Genomic DNA, 17,389 nt, shown 5'->3' with positions numbered 1-17,389 from the left:
GTGGCCAGACTGAAGAACTCCACTTTTTTTTTCCCAGCCTACTTCTCTCAATACACCAGGCCCTTGCAAACGCTTGTCTATTTGTAAACCGGTAAATGACGGGACTTACTATTCCTGGAGGTATACCTGGTTGATGCATGGAGTGGATCCAAGCCCCTGTTCCAAAAATCAAATGAATCAGGTCTGGTCCACAGACAGGGGACAACTCAGCTATCAAACTGACATGAACAGATTTTTTTAAAAATTATTATTAAAATTCCAGAACAGGTAATTTAACAAATACTAGTGTGGCAAAGGCGCTACATAGGTGTCGAGCCGACACAGACCGACACCGGAGGTACAGGGGAAAATGAAAATAAAGATTTTATTTTTGTTTTGTTGGGGAATCACATCTTCCCCGTGTCCCTCAGCTACAGCACAGTCCCAAAAACACCCAAAAACACACTCTTGTTTCTCCTCCACTCCTCCTAGGCAGCTTTGACATCCTCCTCCCAACTCTGGCGCCCTGAGTAGTGCCTGCAGGCTCCTTTTATAGCCCTCCCGGAAGTGCTGCAGGTGGTAATTGGCCCAATTAGGCGTCACTTCCGGGTGTGGCTGCCCACACAGGCTCGTTAAGCTGTGCAGCTCCTCCGGGTGGTGGCCACGGAGCCCAACAGGTCTGAGCCCTGATGACCCACGGCTGTGGCCCCGATGTAACCCAGGAGGGCTGCCACCACACGTTCTGGGGGACGTATTGTGCATCCCATGGCTGCTCTCCCGGTCCCAGTGTCAAAGGGGTGTCTCGGCCGATCCGCCACACTAGGCAAGAAAACAATACGCTATAACAGAACAAACAAGGAATTGCTAGGAACAGAACTTTCAGTTCAGGTACACATTGCCAAGTGAATTTTTACTATGGAACATAGCAAGATTTTCAATATCCAGAATAACCAAAAGTGAGATGAAACACAAAAGAGAATAAGGACCAGCAAAACGCAGGTCATTGCCTGATGCACAAAAAAACTTCTATTTTAGCCTTTATATGCTGGTATGGTAGAATGTACATACATAAAACAGAACATTGGTTTGCTTATATTAAAAAAAAAAGCCAAAAAGAGGCAATCTGCAGCAGTGTCCAGTTGTCCTAATGTAATCAGCACACTTTACTGCACTCATACTGCAATAAGGGCACCTGGCAAGAGTGAGGAGGTGGCAGAGTTAAAGATGCTAAGATTTGCATTGGGTGTGACAAGGATGGACAGGATTAGAAATGAGGACATTAGAGGGTCAGCTCCAAGTTGGACAGTTGAGAGACAAAGTCAGAGAGGCGAGATTGCATTGGTTTGGACATGTGCAGAGGAGAGATGCTGGGTATATTGGGAGAAGGATGTTAAGGACAGCGCTGCCAGGGAAGAGGAAAAGAGGAAGGCCTAAGAGAAGGTTTATGGATGTGGTGAGAGAGGACATGCAGGTGATGGGTGTAACAAAGCAAGATGCAGAGGACAGACAGATATGGAAGAAGATGATCCGCTGTGGTGACCCGTAACGGGAGCAGCCGAAAGAAGAAGAAGGAAGCAAGAATGATGCTGCTTTTGTTAACCATCAGGAGTGACATTCTATTAATGCACAAGTCATCTGCAATTTTAACGGTGCCACGCAGTACTTTAGAACTGCCATGAGGGACAACCCCGAAACAGCCCCTCACCCACTCTGACAGAATTAATCCATTTTGAATCTGCACATACAGTGGTGTGAAAAACTATTTGCCCCCTTCCTGATTTCTTATTCTTTTGCATGTTTGTCACACAAAATGGTTCTGATCATCAAACACATTTAACCATTAGTCAAATATAACACAAGTAAACACAAAATGCAGTTTGTAAATGGTGGTTTTTATTATTTAGGGAGAAAAAAAAATCCAAACCTACATGGCCCTGTGTGAAAAAGTAATTGCCCCCTGAACCTAATAACTGGTTGGGCCACCCTTAGCAGCAATAACTGCAATCAAGCGTTTGCGATAACTTGCAATGAGTCTTTTACAGCGCTCTGGAGAATTTTGGCCCACTCATCTTTGCAAAATTGTTGTAATTCAGCTTTATTTGAGGGTTTTCTAGCATGAACCGCCTTTTTAAGGTCATGCCATAGCATCTCAATTGGATTCAGGTCAGGACTTTGACTAGGCCACTCCAAAGTCTTCATTTTGTTTTTCTTCAGCCATTCAGAGGTGGATTTGCTGGTGTGTTTTGGGTCATTGTCCTGTTGCAGCACCCAAGATCGCTTCAGCTTGAGTTGACGAACAGATGGCCGGACATTCTCCTTCAGGATTTTTTGGTAGACAGTAGAATTCATGGTTCCATCTATCACAGCAAGCCTTCCAGGTCCTGAAGCAGCAAAACAACCCCAGACCATCACACTACCACCACCATATTTTACTGTTGGTATGATGTTCTTTTTCTGAAATGCTGTGTTCCTTTTACGCCAGATGTAACGGGACATTTGCCTTCCAAAAAGTTCAACTTTTGACTCATCAGTCCACAAGGTATTTTCCCAAAAGTCTTGGCAATCATTGAGATGTTTCCTAGCAAAATTGAGACGAGCCCTAATGTCCTTTTTGCTTAACAGTGGTTTGCGTCTTGGAAATCTGCCATGCAGGCCGTTTTTGCCCAGTCTCTTTCTTATGGTGGAGTCGTGAACACTGACCTTAATTGAGGCAAGTGAGGCCTGCAGTTCTTTAGACGTTGTCCTGCGGTCTTTTGTGACCTCTCGGATGAGTCGTCTCTGCGCTCTTGGGGTAATTTTGGTCGGCCGGCCACTCCTGGGAAGGTTCACCACTGTTCCATGTTTTTGCCATTTGTGGATAATGGCTCTCACTGTGGTTCGCTGGAGTCCCAAAGCTTTAGAAATGGCTTTATAACCTTTACCAGACTGATAGATCTCAATTACTTCTGTTCTCATTTGTTCCTGAATTTCTTTGGATCTTGGCATGATGTCTAGCTTTTGAGGTGCTTTTGGTCTACTTCTCTGTGTCAGGCAGCTCCTATTTAAGTGATTTCTTGATTGAAACAGGTGTGGCAGTAATCAGGCCTGAGGGTGGCTACGGAAATTGAACTCAGGTGTGATACACCACAGTTAGGTTATTTTTTAACAAGGGGGCAATTACTTTTTCACACAGGGCCATGTAGGTTTGGATTTTTTTTCTCCCTAAATAATAAACACCATCATTTAAAAACTGCATTTTGTGTTTACTTGTGTTATATTTGACTAATGGTTAAATGTGTTTGATGATCAGAAACATTTTGTGTGACAAACATGCAAAAGAATAAGAAATCAGGAAGGGCGCAAATAGTTTTTCACACCACTGTATATCACTCACATTCACTTTTTGGTGTAGGCATATTTTCACACCTGAATACAAGGAAAGTTTTATAAAATGCAAATACCTGGTGTGGAAATTTCCCCTTGTGGCATCACATCGGCGCTCAAACATTTTAGGAATTTGGAGCATTTTGGATTTTGGAATTTCAGATTAGGGATACTCAAGCTGTAACTACAAAGTGACAAATATACTGGAAGCGCATATTTGAATGGTCTGGGAAGAAATGGGATGCAATCACCAGTTGCTGGTAATTATTGAATTTTTTTTTGTAACAGTCTTGTAGTAATGATCTTTAAAAAATATAAATATGTAGCAACTGTATCCTCTTATCTGATTCTTTTCATTTAGGAACAAGTTAGAAACAGAAAATCACAATTTATATCACAATCACAATACTGGTCAAAAATATCAGAAATATTTTTCCAATATCATACAGCCCTAGTCCTGGACAAGGCAGATAACAAAAGACTTAAAACCACACATACATTTTGATGAGTTTTGAGAAACGTTCATAAGTTTGCAAACAATTTTAAGATTGGGGTTTACAATGTTCTTAGTGCTACAATCCTTTTGGAAACTGTCTGTTATACCTGAATTTTTATCACTCTTTAATTTAATATTGTTTTTATCAGTATGCTGCTGCTGGAGTATGTGAATTTCCCCTTGGGATTAATAAAGTATCTATCTACAGTAGAGTACTACCACTACTGGTGAAATGCTTGTCCCTTTCACAACAGCAATATACCTTCCTTCAGTGTTTAGTTTCTCCAGACTGGTTTATTTTACACACCGTCAAGTTAAGAGTAAACCTCAATCATTAGTTTTTATTTAGTTGTTTACTGCTATTCTCTTAAATTTCTAGCGAGAGCTTTTCACTTGTTTTGTCCAAAGTAATGCCTTCTGTTGTACTTCATAGTGTGTTATGGTAATTTCCAGGGCATCAAGATGGGCCTGGAATTTTCTTTAAATTAGGCCCGTGGAAATCAGCAACACTTGCACAATTTTGGTGACTCTGTTTCACATGTCATCTATCTCTATTTGCCATTTCCTGGTCTTTACTTTGTCTCTGTGTTAACAGAAATGAATAGCCACCTGGCAATGACACATTATCCTTTGATTCTAATTATTATGTAGCCTTTGTCCGACTGATTCTCTTTAACAAATATATTTGGTTTCCAGCCATGAATTTTTCACTCAATTAGAATTGGTGTGTCCCACATGCCTGGCACCAAGGATGCACCCTCAGTATCTGACAAATGTTGGTTCAGTGCAATAACCTGTTTTCTACAGATTTTCAAGATATGGAGTCTGTCAACTTTGTAGTGTCTTTGGTGTGTAAGCCTTCATCCATCAGAACCTCACAGCCAGATAAGTTCATTTCTATGACTCCTGGTAGAATCACCATCAGCCCATTTCTCCATTTTTTTTTTTTTTTTTACTATTGATGCATTGAAACAACCTGGTGCAGCTATGATTAGGTGATTGTCCATCCTTATTCATACAAGATAAGAGTGCAGAGCTGGCATATTGACCACTATATTTACATGCTTTTCCACTTGTTTTGTTTATTTTCTGTGAGTCCAATATTTAATAATCTTCTGTCTAGCAAGTGTTGCTGCCTGTTTGTGCACAAGGTACTGGAGTTCATTTGTGCCTTTTTACTATGAATTTTTCCATGTATTCAAAAATTGCTCCTTACAGAGAAGTGTCTGCCACAGTCACAGCAGCAATAAGGCATATCTGCAGTGTGAACCCTTTTGTGGATCTGAATGTTGGTACTGACGATCCATATTCAGAACATGGGAATCATTGATTCACATTCAGAACATCAATGTGGCTTCTCTCCAGCATGAATTCTTTTGTGAATCTGAAGACTGCGACGGCTGGAGAATAGCTGACCACATTCAGAACAGCAATGTGGGTTGTCACCATTGTGAATTTTTATGTGTATCTGAAGACTTCGATTTTCAGAGAATCGTTTTCCACATTCTGAGCAGCAAAATGGTTTCTCTCCAGTGTGAATTCTTTTATGAACCTGAAGATTACTATTGTTGGCAAATTGTTTGCCACATTCAGGACAACAATAAGGCTTTTCTCGAGTGTGTACTCTTGTGTGAGTTTGAAGATTGCTATACTGAGTGAATCGTTTGCCACATTCAGTACAGCAATATGGTTTCTCACCAGTGTGAATTCTTTTGTGAGTGTGAAGACTGCGATTGCTGGAAAATAGTTTGCCACATTCAGAACAGCAATATGGGCTGTTACCATTGTGAATTCTTACATGCATCTGAAGAGTTCTATTTTCAGAGAATCGTTTGCCACATTTCAAACAGCAATATGGTTTCTCTCCAGTGTGAATTCTTTTGTGCACATGAAGACTGCTAGTCCTGTAGAATTGTTTGCCGCACTCAGAACAGCAATATGGCTTATCACCATTGTGAATTCTTTTGTGTATATGAAGACTGCTGGTCCTGGAGAATCCTTTGCCACAATCAGAACAGCAGTATGGCTTTGCTCCAGTGTGAATTCTCTTGTGCATATGAAGATTGCTACTGCAGGAGAATCGCTTTCCACATTCAGAACAGCAATATGGGTTCTCACCAGTATGATTTCGTATATGTATCTTAAGATTGCTCTTCTTGGAGAATCGTTTACCACATTCAGAACAGCAATAGGGCTTATCGCCGTTATGATTTCTTTTGTGACTCTGAAGATTGCTCTTCATGGAGAATCGTTTTCCACATTCTGAACAGGAATATGGTTTATCTCCAGTGTGAATTCTTGTGTGGGTCTGAAGACTGGTCTTAGTGGTGAATTGTTTACCACATTGAGAACAGCAATATGGCTTCTCTCCAGTGTGAATTCTTGTGTGGATCTGAAGATGGCTATTCTTGGAAAACTGTTTGCCACATTGAGAACAGCAATATGGCTTCTCTCCAGTGTGAATTCTTCTGTGGGTCTGAAGATTGCTATTTCTGGAGAATTGTTTGCCGCATTCCAAACAACAATATGGCTTCTCTCCAGTGTGAATTCTTTTGTGGATCTGAACACTGGTACTGCTGGAGAATTGCCTGCCACATTCAGAACAACAATAGGGCTTCTCTCCAGTGTGAACTCTTTTGTGGATCTGAACACTGGTACTATTGGAGAATTGCTTACCACATTCAGAACAACAGTACGGCTTGTCTCCAGTGTGAATTCTTTTATGAACCTGAAGATTACTATTGTTGATGAATTGCTTACCACATTCAGAACAGCAGTGCAGATTCTTACCACTGTGAATTTTTTCATGTGTCTGAAGACTGCTGTTCCTCGAGAATCGTTTTCCACAATCAGAACAGGAATATGGCTTCTCTCCAGTGTGAATTCTTATGTGGGCCTGAAGATTGCCATTTGTTGAGAATTGTTTGCCACAGTCAGCGCAGCAATATGGCTTTTCTCCTGTGTGAATTCTTGTGTGGATCTGAAGATGACTACTAGCAGAGAATCGTTTTCCACATTCAGAACAGCAGTATGGCGTCTTTCTGATCTGATCTTCATTGTATTCATACTTGCATTGAATATTTTTCTTCAAATCTTCACATATATTCAAAGCTGCTGAATCTGACGTCTGTACCTCTTGACCATTGTTTATTGTGTCAGTCCTTGTTAATTTCACACTGGGGGAATATGTAGCCTGTAAAGTGGCCGATATTAAACTCTCTGATCCAGACTTCAGCATCTTCATTTTTCCATCATGTAGTGTGTGCTGTTTTCTGCAATGAGGGAAGGTCTGAATAAATGATGATGGAGAGACATCACCACTCCTCTGCAAATCTGTAGAAATACATAAATGCAAAATTTTAAGTAAATACAATATGTATAGAAAGTGATCAAATTTTGGGCAACCATTCAACTCCAAATCCTACTGAAAAAAATGAACTTAAAACAACCCTCTAACCACCACCACCACCACCACCAGCAGCAGCAGCGGTGGCGGCGGCGGTGGCAGCAGCAAGGGACCAGAAAAGGAAATGTTAAATGAAATTCAAAGCAAGGTTTAAAACTGGGAAATCAAAATGATTTGTCATCAAGCCCAAAATAAAAACCAATAGTCAAAGTGTAAAGCTGTAATACCAGGAAGCGCTAAATGCAGGGAGGTCCTGGGATTCAAACCAAGGACCTCTTTTCTGCGAAGCAGCAGGTCTACCTCTGCACTGTTTGTGTGGATCTGCGAGACAACAGTGGTTCCAATGTCACACCTGCGTTTCTATCAAATATAACCAGTATAACCAAATGCATGCAAACATCTTTATTTTGTGCTGAATGATATTCGGACTTCAGCTTTTACACATTCACCACAACTTGTCATTTGAACAATTTCTTTTTCTTTGGTATTGTTCTTGAAACAAAAGCACACTTGTTTTGGTATACCTTTTGTGAAAGTGTTTGATATTTGGACTTCAGTCTTCACACACTTCTACACTTCTTGTCAACATTATGTCGTTATTACTATCAGGTTTTCTCCACCATCCACTGTCTGAGCTTTAATTAAAGGGGAGACAGTGGAGATGATAGAGCAATACAAATAATCTGGGACCCAAACTAAACTTTGATCTTAACACAGCACTAATTTGTAAAAAAAAAAGGACAGCCATGACTTCTTTTTTAGGAAACTCAGTTGTTTTAAAGTGGAGAAAACCATAAAGACACTTTTTTATTGAATCCATTGTTACATTTGCTTGTAACCTTTGGTTTGGCAACCTCAGCAAATAAGTATATAAATCATCTTAACGACATTGTAAAAATCATCAGTAAAATGATTGGTTCACATTAGACGTCTGTCACTGAAATGTGTTGCAAACAGGTAAGAAAGCCAACTCAGTTCTGTCAGACAGACGCCACCCTCGTTTCTCTAAATTCCAGCTGTTGCCATCAGGTTGCAGATTTAGGTTTCCAAAGGTAAAGAAGCAGCAGGTTTAAGAACTCTTTTATTCCTAGAGCTACAGTATAAGCATTTTAAATTTTGTTACTTGTAGGGATGCTGCTACATGTTAAATTCTGCATTATTATTTTGTGTACTGCTGAAAGTAATTATTCTTCTTTGTATTGACCTTGAGTGTGTGTTTATGCAATAACACTGGTTGTCAAATGTTGTGTTGTTGTTTAGCTACTGGATCTCTGTAACAATGTCTTCTGTTTTTGTGCTTTCCTGCTGCAAACAAATGTCCCTCTGGGATAATAGATAATAAAGTCTACCTAAACCAGTGCTCAGCATTTCTTGCCTCACAAATCTTATGTCATCCTACTTTTACACAAATCATTATAGACACAGAACACACATAACATTTGTGTTATTTCAAATCACGGTATTGCACTACCTATATAGTTCTTTACAACTCATACACTGGAGCTGAAAGTCAAAGTTCTCGCTGGTGACAGAAAACTAGGGTCTTTAGGGGCAACAAAACTTTGGCAGGGGAGCTAGTGTTAAATAAACAATTGTGAGTCTTGGAGCATGCAGGATCCAGGTGAGTGCAGGTCTCACTGCTCCAAGACTGAGTGGGGTGCTTTATGGCTTGTGCACTCACTTGGCAATGCAGGAGGATTGATCATGTGCTTCATTCGCTTCTCAGAGCAGGTGATTGTAGCACATACACCCTATTGGTCCTATAAATGTAGCCTGCACAGTAAAATCAGGGGACGAGATAAAAGAAGAGAAAAGGAGGTTAAAGGAAAGAGGAAGACTGCGGTGGAGTAGGTGTTGTAGGAAAGCAGGCGGACAGTTGTGAAAATGTGAGCCCCGGACGAGGAGTGTTGCAGACGGGTTGCTCCTGCCAATCACTCCGAGTAGCAGGAGCAACCAAGCACTCCAAGTGGGCTCCCACCAAAGGCCAACAGACGGTGAGTGGTAGAAAGGAACATGGCTCACAGTGGCATCCAGCTGATGCTGATGGACTGGCGGGATGGGGACCCGAGCAGGATTTGAGGGTTGTCTGTGTCTGTCAGGAGGGCGTCTCCTCTTGCTGCAGGGTCCCATCCAGGATAAGCAGAGGAGGAGATGTTGGTTTATGAAAGAAGAACCATGGCTCAACTAGGTTTAAAGGAAGGATTCGGCCTTGGATTTTAATCACATTTTAAACGATTATTTATTGGATTTTAAACTTTGCACTGAACTTCTTGATTTTATGGATTATTTAGTTACTGAGCAAAGAGCACTGCACTCTTTTACAAATTTATGGGTTATAATAAAAGCACAAAGCACTTATACCTACTCTTGCCAACTGTGTGTGTCTCATCATTTGCTGTCATTGTGTCATCACTGTTTTATTATCAACGGTCCCAGATTCATGCTGCCAGGGACAGTGAATCCAACCCGGACCACCATACAACAGGAGAGGAGCTAATATGTCTGATGTTTCAATTTTCCTGGAACTTGCTGTATATAGAATGAATTCATACAGAACTGGCTGTCAGACAGCACATTATTAGTTATCAAAAAAAGAGATGAGCTCAACATCATTGAGCACCTCATGACTCTCTCCCTACAGCTGAGCAGTCAGCCACCATCATTCTTTCAGCACCAACTTAGAATGCAATGGGGAATGTCACACGGATGTGTAACTCTGGCCTCTGTTCCCTCAGAAGACAAGCTCATTATTCTGGAGGATCTCGGTGGAAAGAAAGGGTGCAGCTTTAATGTATGGAGTGGTAATACTGGCAAATAAAGGCGAGGACAATACCAATTCCATCAGTATTCTCCTTTTCAGCAAATGCATGGAACACAATCTCGTTATCACCATCAATCTGTTTTGCTAGAAGACCAAATACAAACAAAAATGGATGCATCCAAAGTCTGGCATCATCTAGACTATGTACTCTAGACTCTGCTCACAATCCTGATGCTCACATCACTTGGACTATACTTGGAATCACTCGTTGTTTGACAGACCATCAGCTTGTTTATGTAATAATGAATATCTGACTTCCCTGCAAACACCAAAGACATTAAAAGATCAGCTAGGAGAAAGTCAACAACTGAACCCTTCAAGACACAACAGTAAGTCTGAACTTTGGCAGGAGCATGGAGATCGGCAACAACTGAAAAATGAACAGCTGGTTCGGTGGCAATTAGGCGGCAGTGAACCCGGCGAAAAGACAAGTCGACAAAGAAACAACTTGGCGAAATACAATTCAGTGACATCCTTTACCAGTTAGGTAATAGTTAGGTTCAAAGAGATTTTTTAATTATATTTAAACGACAACGTGATTTAAAATGTTGAAAATAAATTTATATAATTGATGAACAAACTTTATTCTGCAGATGGAACAAACTATCTTACATCATCTTCTGCAACCAAAACTGCTAATCCTTTATATAAATTGCATTGCTTATAAATTGTATGATAACGTTATTTAGAATACAAAGGTGACCTGCGAGTACGGTTTAAGGAATATCTTTACTCTCAACATATTGGGACTCTCATAAAGCAGGTGATTCTGTGGATTTTCCGGCACCCTAAGTTGTCATTTAAATATCATTATAAAAATCTCTTTGAACCTATTACCTAACTGGTAAAGGATGTCGCCGAGTTGTCTTTTCGTACAGTTTCCCCTGAACAGAACAGCCATAACATCTACAACAAATAGTGGAAGGAAAAGACTTAACAATTTTAAAAGGAAATTAAAAAAGAGTAAATGGCACAAAACATCTAGCTCCGATGACTGAATAGTACTACAATGGGTTAAAGTATTCGTTTAAATCACTAAGTCTCTTCAGTTGTAGAGGAAATATAATGCTGTAGGTCTGACGTTTTATCATGTACATTAACTATGAAAAGGGTCACATATCAAAAAAGCAGATTCAGCCCTGGAGACAAACAGACCCTGTGCCCAGCAATAAAGTACCTTCTCTGAAATAGGGCTGGAGTGCAAGAAGGTCGGGTCAGGTTGGGGAGCAGACACTGTTACAGTGCGTTGCCGCAACCACCACATGACAACACAGCTCAGGATCCTGGTTGGCAACCCCCCAGACAGACACACTGTCCAGTCCCATCCTCTGGAAATGACCCTCTATCTGCTGCAGCTAGGTGTTACGTGGGCTTCCCCTTGGCCTGGTCCAGCCACTCGGGTCCTCAACAATGAGGATCTGCAAGCCGGATCACCCTCGGGGAGTTGCGCCACATGGCTATAAGTGCCGTAACTGACACTCACTCACAATGCAGGTAATGTGCCTCATTTGGGATTCCATGAGCAACCGCTCATTGGACACAAAGTCAAACCAGCGGTACCCAAGGATTTTTCAAATAGACACAGTACCAAAGGCATCCAGGCTTCATCTCAGGTCACTAGATAGCAGCCATGTCTCACAACCATATAGCAAGACAGGAAGCAAAAGGACTCAAAGACTTGGACTTTCTTCCCTTTGCATAGATAACAGAAGTGCCACACACCCCTTTCCAGTGACCTCATCCAAGAAGCCAAAGGGAAAAATGGCACCGTAGAATAGTAGTAATTACCTGGACAAACACAACAATGAGATTTGAGCAAGTATTTGAATGTGAGGAAATAAAACAAACAGTCGGCTACTTAAGAGTTTCAGATTCCTTGCAATCAAACATAATGAAGGAGAACATTTTCTTGAGAAGATCCACACAGTTTCCTCCCAAAATGGAAGACTCAGAAGTTATTTAGTAAGACAAGTAAGCATCAAAGCCTGTGTGAAGATAGGACAGACAACTAAAGGTAGGTAGGTAGGTAGGTAGATAGTTAGATAGTTAGACTTAATTAATTAATTAATCCATCCATCCATCCCCAAGGGGAAATTCACATACTCCAGCAGCTGCATACTGATAAAAACAATATTAAAGAGTGATAAAAACACAGTGCAAGTTAAAAAGTGAAAGGTGGAGAGTGTGAGGCAGGTATAACAGTCAATAACATTGTATAGTGTTAACGTTTACCCCCCCGTGAAATTGAAGTTCAGCACAAGAGTGGAATTGTAAATTACCTTAATAGGCTTCAAGATGGCAGAAAGTGTGCAACAGAAGAAGGATCAAGGATTTTGAATTTTTACTGTTATTCCAACATCTATGTTCAGAAACAAAATTCAGTACTTAGGTTGATCCTGGTCATTGCAGAATTAAACAGTGCCCATGATAATAAAAAGTAGCCCCTTAACCCAATAGAGTTATGAAGAGTAGTTACAAGCTTTAGGATGTTTACAAAGAACCTGAAGCTGTAGAAAAGAAGACTCAGCACCTCCTCACATGCCAAAAGAAACTAAAAGAACAGAAAGAACATTTGCACATGATTTGAAACTCTTCTACAACCAAGCTTCTTTTACAGTTTGTGAGACAATAGGTGGTGCAGTGGTAGTGCTGCTGCTTTGCAGTAAGGAGACTGTGGAAGATCGTGGGTTCGCTTCCCGGTTCCTCCCTGTGTGGATAGCGCTTCGAGTATTGAGAAAAGCGCTATATAAATGTAATGAATTATTATTATTATTATTATTATTATTATTAATAACACTGCATCCTCAATCAGGTCTTATTTCTTTCTTTTACCTCAGCTTCGAACTGCAAAACAGAATAACTGCAGATGTGCCAAGGGCAGAAAACCACCTACAGTTCACCTGTATTCTCTCAGCATACTGTGTCTGATCCATTCAGTTGTCCTACACATTATTGGCAACTATAATCATCCTGAACTTGAACTTTCTGACTAATAATTGCAAGAAATTCTCCCTTCAATCCCTGAATGACTGGCTGAGATAATTTTGCGAGGGACATGATACCAGCTTTATCAACAACTGGCACCTCTTTTAGGGGAGACCATTTTTCTACAGAGGGATGGACTGCACCCCAGTAGATATGGAGCTAGAGTCCTCTCCACAAACATTACAAAGGTAATATAACCTTCCAGACTTCTTTCCATTACTTATAATAATCGTCATGATCCTCTAGTAAAATGTAATAAATTTGCAATGGATCTGCCTAAAGAAGCGCATTATATAAAGCCTGTGATTACAAACTATACATTTCTTAAAAAGCACAGACACTTTGTTGTTAGTATCAGTAACTTAATATGTATCTCTAGTTGTACTAAATTTTCTGCTTTGCTGCCTCCTTCCTTAAACCTCAATATGGCATTATTTAATATTAGAACATTAACTAGTAAAACATTTTATGTAAATGATCTTATTACTGGTAGGAAAATAAGACTTTTTAATTCTAGCTTGTTTCCAGGTGAAACAGATCTGCAGTACTGCGGAACTAAAACCTTACTCAGCCAGCTTGTGAAGGGAAGAAAGGTTCCGGCAAAAATTTTCTTGAGGAGTGAATATGTCCGTTTTGTAAATTTTTACAGTATCTTGCCATCACTAGTACAGCAGTACTACATACCCTTTCTCTAACTATTTATTAACCACCAAAGTACAGTGCCTTATTTATTAACACATTTTTGGCTTTATTATGTGTTATAATAACTAGCTGACTCTCAATGCAGATGGCACAGCCATTTAAGCTCCTTTATTAAAATAAGCCTATCTGATCTTTGTAGAATTTTTACTTAGTTAAAACCATCCACATTATATGTGATTGACTGGATTTTTTAAAGATGTCTCTGATTTGCTACTTAAAAGTGTTCTTGATAAAGTCACTTGTTCATTGAAAACTGGCATTTTTCCTTGGTCTTTAAAAACTGCTGTTAAAAAGTTAGATTAGATAAAGTTTATCAATCTCGAGGGGAATTTCAGATACACAGAGTAGCAGAAACATAAAAAACCAGGGTATGCATTCACAGTGAAAATAATACAGCCAGTCTATCAATCAATCAATAATAAAAATAAATAAATGTATATTGTGCAGAATAAGCCACTACTAGAGACAATTCATCTTCATGTTTCTGTCTTGGACAACTTTAGACCCATCTATAACCTGTCTTTTTTTAAGTAAAATACTAGAAAAAGTACTCTTTCAACAATTAAATAATTACTTGAATAAGAATTCTATTAGATAAGTAGCAGTCAGGTTTCAGACCAAAGCACAGTACAGAAACTGCTCTGACTAAAGTAGTCAATGACTTAATTCTTAATTCTGATGGAAGGTTTAACTCTTATATCGCAGGAAGAAAATTCTTTATCAGTTGTATACAGCGAGTACACCTCAGAGATCTGTAACATTGAGTGTGGTGTGCCACAGGGATCTATTTTGGACCTAATTATTCTCAATCTAATTGCTCTCATTATGCCCAATTTACATACAGTGCATCCAGAAAGTATTCACAGCGCATCACTTTTTCCACATTTTGTTATGTTACAGCCTTATTCCAAAATGGATTAAATTCATTTTTTTCCTCAGAATTCTACACACAACACCCCATAATGACAACGTGAAAAAAGTTTACTTGAGATTTTTGCAAATTTATTAAAAATAAAAACATTGAGAAAGCACATGTACAGAAGTATTCACAGCCTTTGCCATGAAGCTCAAAATTGAGCTCAGGTGCATCCTGTTTCCCCTGATCATCCTTGAGATGTTTCTGCAGCTTAATTGGAGTCCACCTGTGGTAAATTCAGTTGACTGGACATGATTTGGAAAGGCACACACCTGTCTATATAAGGTCCCACAGTTGATAGTTCATATCAGAACACAAACCAAGCATGAAGTCAAAGGAATTGTCTGTAAACCTACGAGACAGGATTGTCTCGAGGCACAAATCTGGGGAAGGTTACAGAAAAATTTCTGCTGCTTTGAAGGTCCCAATGAGCACAGTGGCCTCCATCATCCGTAAGTGGAAGAAGTTCGAAACCACCAGGACTCTTCCTAGAGCTGGCCGGCCATCTAAACTGAGCGATCAGGGGAGAAGGGCCTTAGTCAGGGAGGTGACCAAGAACCCAATGATCACTCTGTCAGAGCTCCAGAGGTCCTCTGTGGAGAGAGGAGAACCTTCCAGAAGGACAACCATCTCTGCAGCAATCCACCAATCAGGCCTGTATGGTAGAGTGGCCAGACGGAAGCCACTCCTTAGTAAAAGGCACATGGCAGCCCGCCTGGAGATTGCGAAAAGGCACCTGAAGGACTCTCAGACGATGAGAAAGAAAATTCTCTGGTCTGATGAGACAAAGATTGAACTCTTTGGTGTGAATGCCAGGTGTCACATTTGGAGGAAACCAGGCACCATCCCTACAGTGAAGCATGGTGGTGGCAGCATCATGCTGTGGGGATGTTTTTCAGCGGCAGGAACTGGGAGACTAGCCAGGATAAAGGGAAAGAGGACTGCAGCAATGTACAGAGACATCCTGGATGAAAATCTGCTCCAGAGTGCTCAACCTCAGACTGGGGCGACAGTTCATCTTTCAACAGGACAACGACCCTAAGCACACAGCCAAGATATCAAAGGATTGGCTTCAGGACAACTCTGTGAATGTCCTTGTGTGGCCCAGCCAGAGCCCAGACTTGAATCTGATTGAACACCTCGGGAGAGATCTTAAAATGGCTGTGCACCGACGCTTCCCATCCAACCTGATGGAGCTTGAGAGGTGCTGCAAAGAGGAATGGGTGAAACTGGCCAAGGAGAGGTGTGCCAAGCTTGTGGCATCATATTCAAAAAGACTTGAGGCTGTAATTGCTGCCAAAGGTGCATCGACAAAGTATTGAGCAAAGGCTGTGAATACTTATGTACATGGGATTTCTCAGTTTTTTTATTTTTAATAAACTTGCAAAAACCTCAAGTAAACTTTTTTCACATTGTCATTATGTGGTGTTGTGTGTAGAATTCTGAGGAAAAAAATGAATTTAATCCATTTTGGAATAAGGCTGTAACATAACAAAATGTGGAAAAAATGATGCGCTGTGAATACTTTCCGGATGCACTGTAAATGAATTACCACAGTTATGCAGATGATGTACTGATTTGTCAATAGCATCAGATGACCCGGAGACTCTAAATCCTATGACCCAATGTCTTACAGGCACCACTGAATGAGTCTTCTTCTTTTGACTGCTCCCATTAGGGGTTGCCACAGCCGATCATCTTCTTCCATATCTTTCCGTCTTTTCCATCTTGTTCTGTCACACCCATCACCTGCATGTCCTCTCTCACCACATACATAAACCTTCTCTTAGGCCTTCCTCTTTTCCTCTTCCCTGGCAGCTCTATCTTTAACATCCTTCTCCCAATAAACCCAGCATCTCTCCTCTGCACATGTACAAACCAACACAATCTCGCCTCTCTGACTTTGTCTCCCAACCATCCAACTTGAACTGACCTTCTAATATCCTCATTTCTAATCCTGTCCATCCTCATCACAACCAATGCAAATCATAGCATCTTTAACTCTGCCACCTCCAGCTCCGTCTCCTGCTTTCTGGTCAGTGACACCGTCTCCAACCCATATAACAAAGCTGGTCTTACTACTGTCCTGTAGACCTTCCTTTTCAATCTTAAGAGCTTTGAAATAAACTAGACTATATGGCTTTACAAACATGGCAGAAATAAGGAATTTCATTGCCATTTTAGATTCAGAGCTAAACATCAAATTGCACATTAAGAATATTACTCAGAATGCTTTCTTTCACTTGCTAAATATTGCACTGTTGTATTTTCTGATTTTAGGTTCTTTTTTTGTTGTGTTATGCATCACGAGACTGAAAAATGTTCACAGCCACAGCCAGGCTATCACGTGATAATTTTCCTTCTCTTGGTTTCAGTTGTGCTTCACGGTACCGCACATTCGGATTGGTCAGGATTCTCTTGACTGTGAGTAAAGCCAATTACCTCGGGGTTAAATATGGCTGTGCTGCTGATATCCAGCATCTCTCATTAGATAATTCAAATCAAAAGAAAAGTGCTTGCATGTGATTGTGGCAAAAATGGGGGGAAACAGGGCTGATAGGTTGTGTTTCATGTTTTTGATTCTTGTTCCTCCGATTTCTTTTTTTTTGTACACATCACAATCAATTCTCCTGGCAGTTGGTGCTCACAATAATCCTGTAGGTCTTTGTCCTTATCATGCACAAGTTACATCTTTTGTATCAACACAAGATGCTGAAAGAA

General features: G+C 40.5%; 1 protein-coding gene across 1 annotated transcript in view; it reads right to left on the bottom strand.

Moving 5' to 3' along the window:
- Positions 1–2,475: 2,475 nt before the first annotated feature.
- Positions 2,476–17,389, bottom strand: part of LOC114665979 (zinc finger protein 271-like) — a 47,353-nt gene continuing 32,439 nt past the window's right edge. Inside the window, exon 3 of the mRNA XM_028820673.2 lies at positions 2,476–7,171. Coding sequence (XP_028676506.1) covers positions 5,184–7,171 — 1,988 coding nt within the window. The 3' untranslated portion in view covers positions 2,476–5,183. The remainder of the gene's footprint in view (positions 7,172–17,389) is intronic.

The sequence above is a fragment of the Erpetoichthys calabaricus genome, chromosome 1 (assembly GCF_900747795.2).
Source record: "Erpetoichthys calabaricus chromosome 1, fErpCal1.3, whole genome shotgun sequence".
NCBI classification, from domain to species: Eukaryota; Metazoa; Chordata; class Cladistia; order Polypteriformes; family Polypteridae; genus Erpetoichthys; species Erpetoichthys calabaricus.
This window is presented reverse-complemented; position numbering and strand designations above follow the sequence as displayed.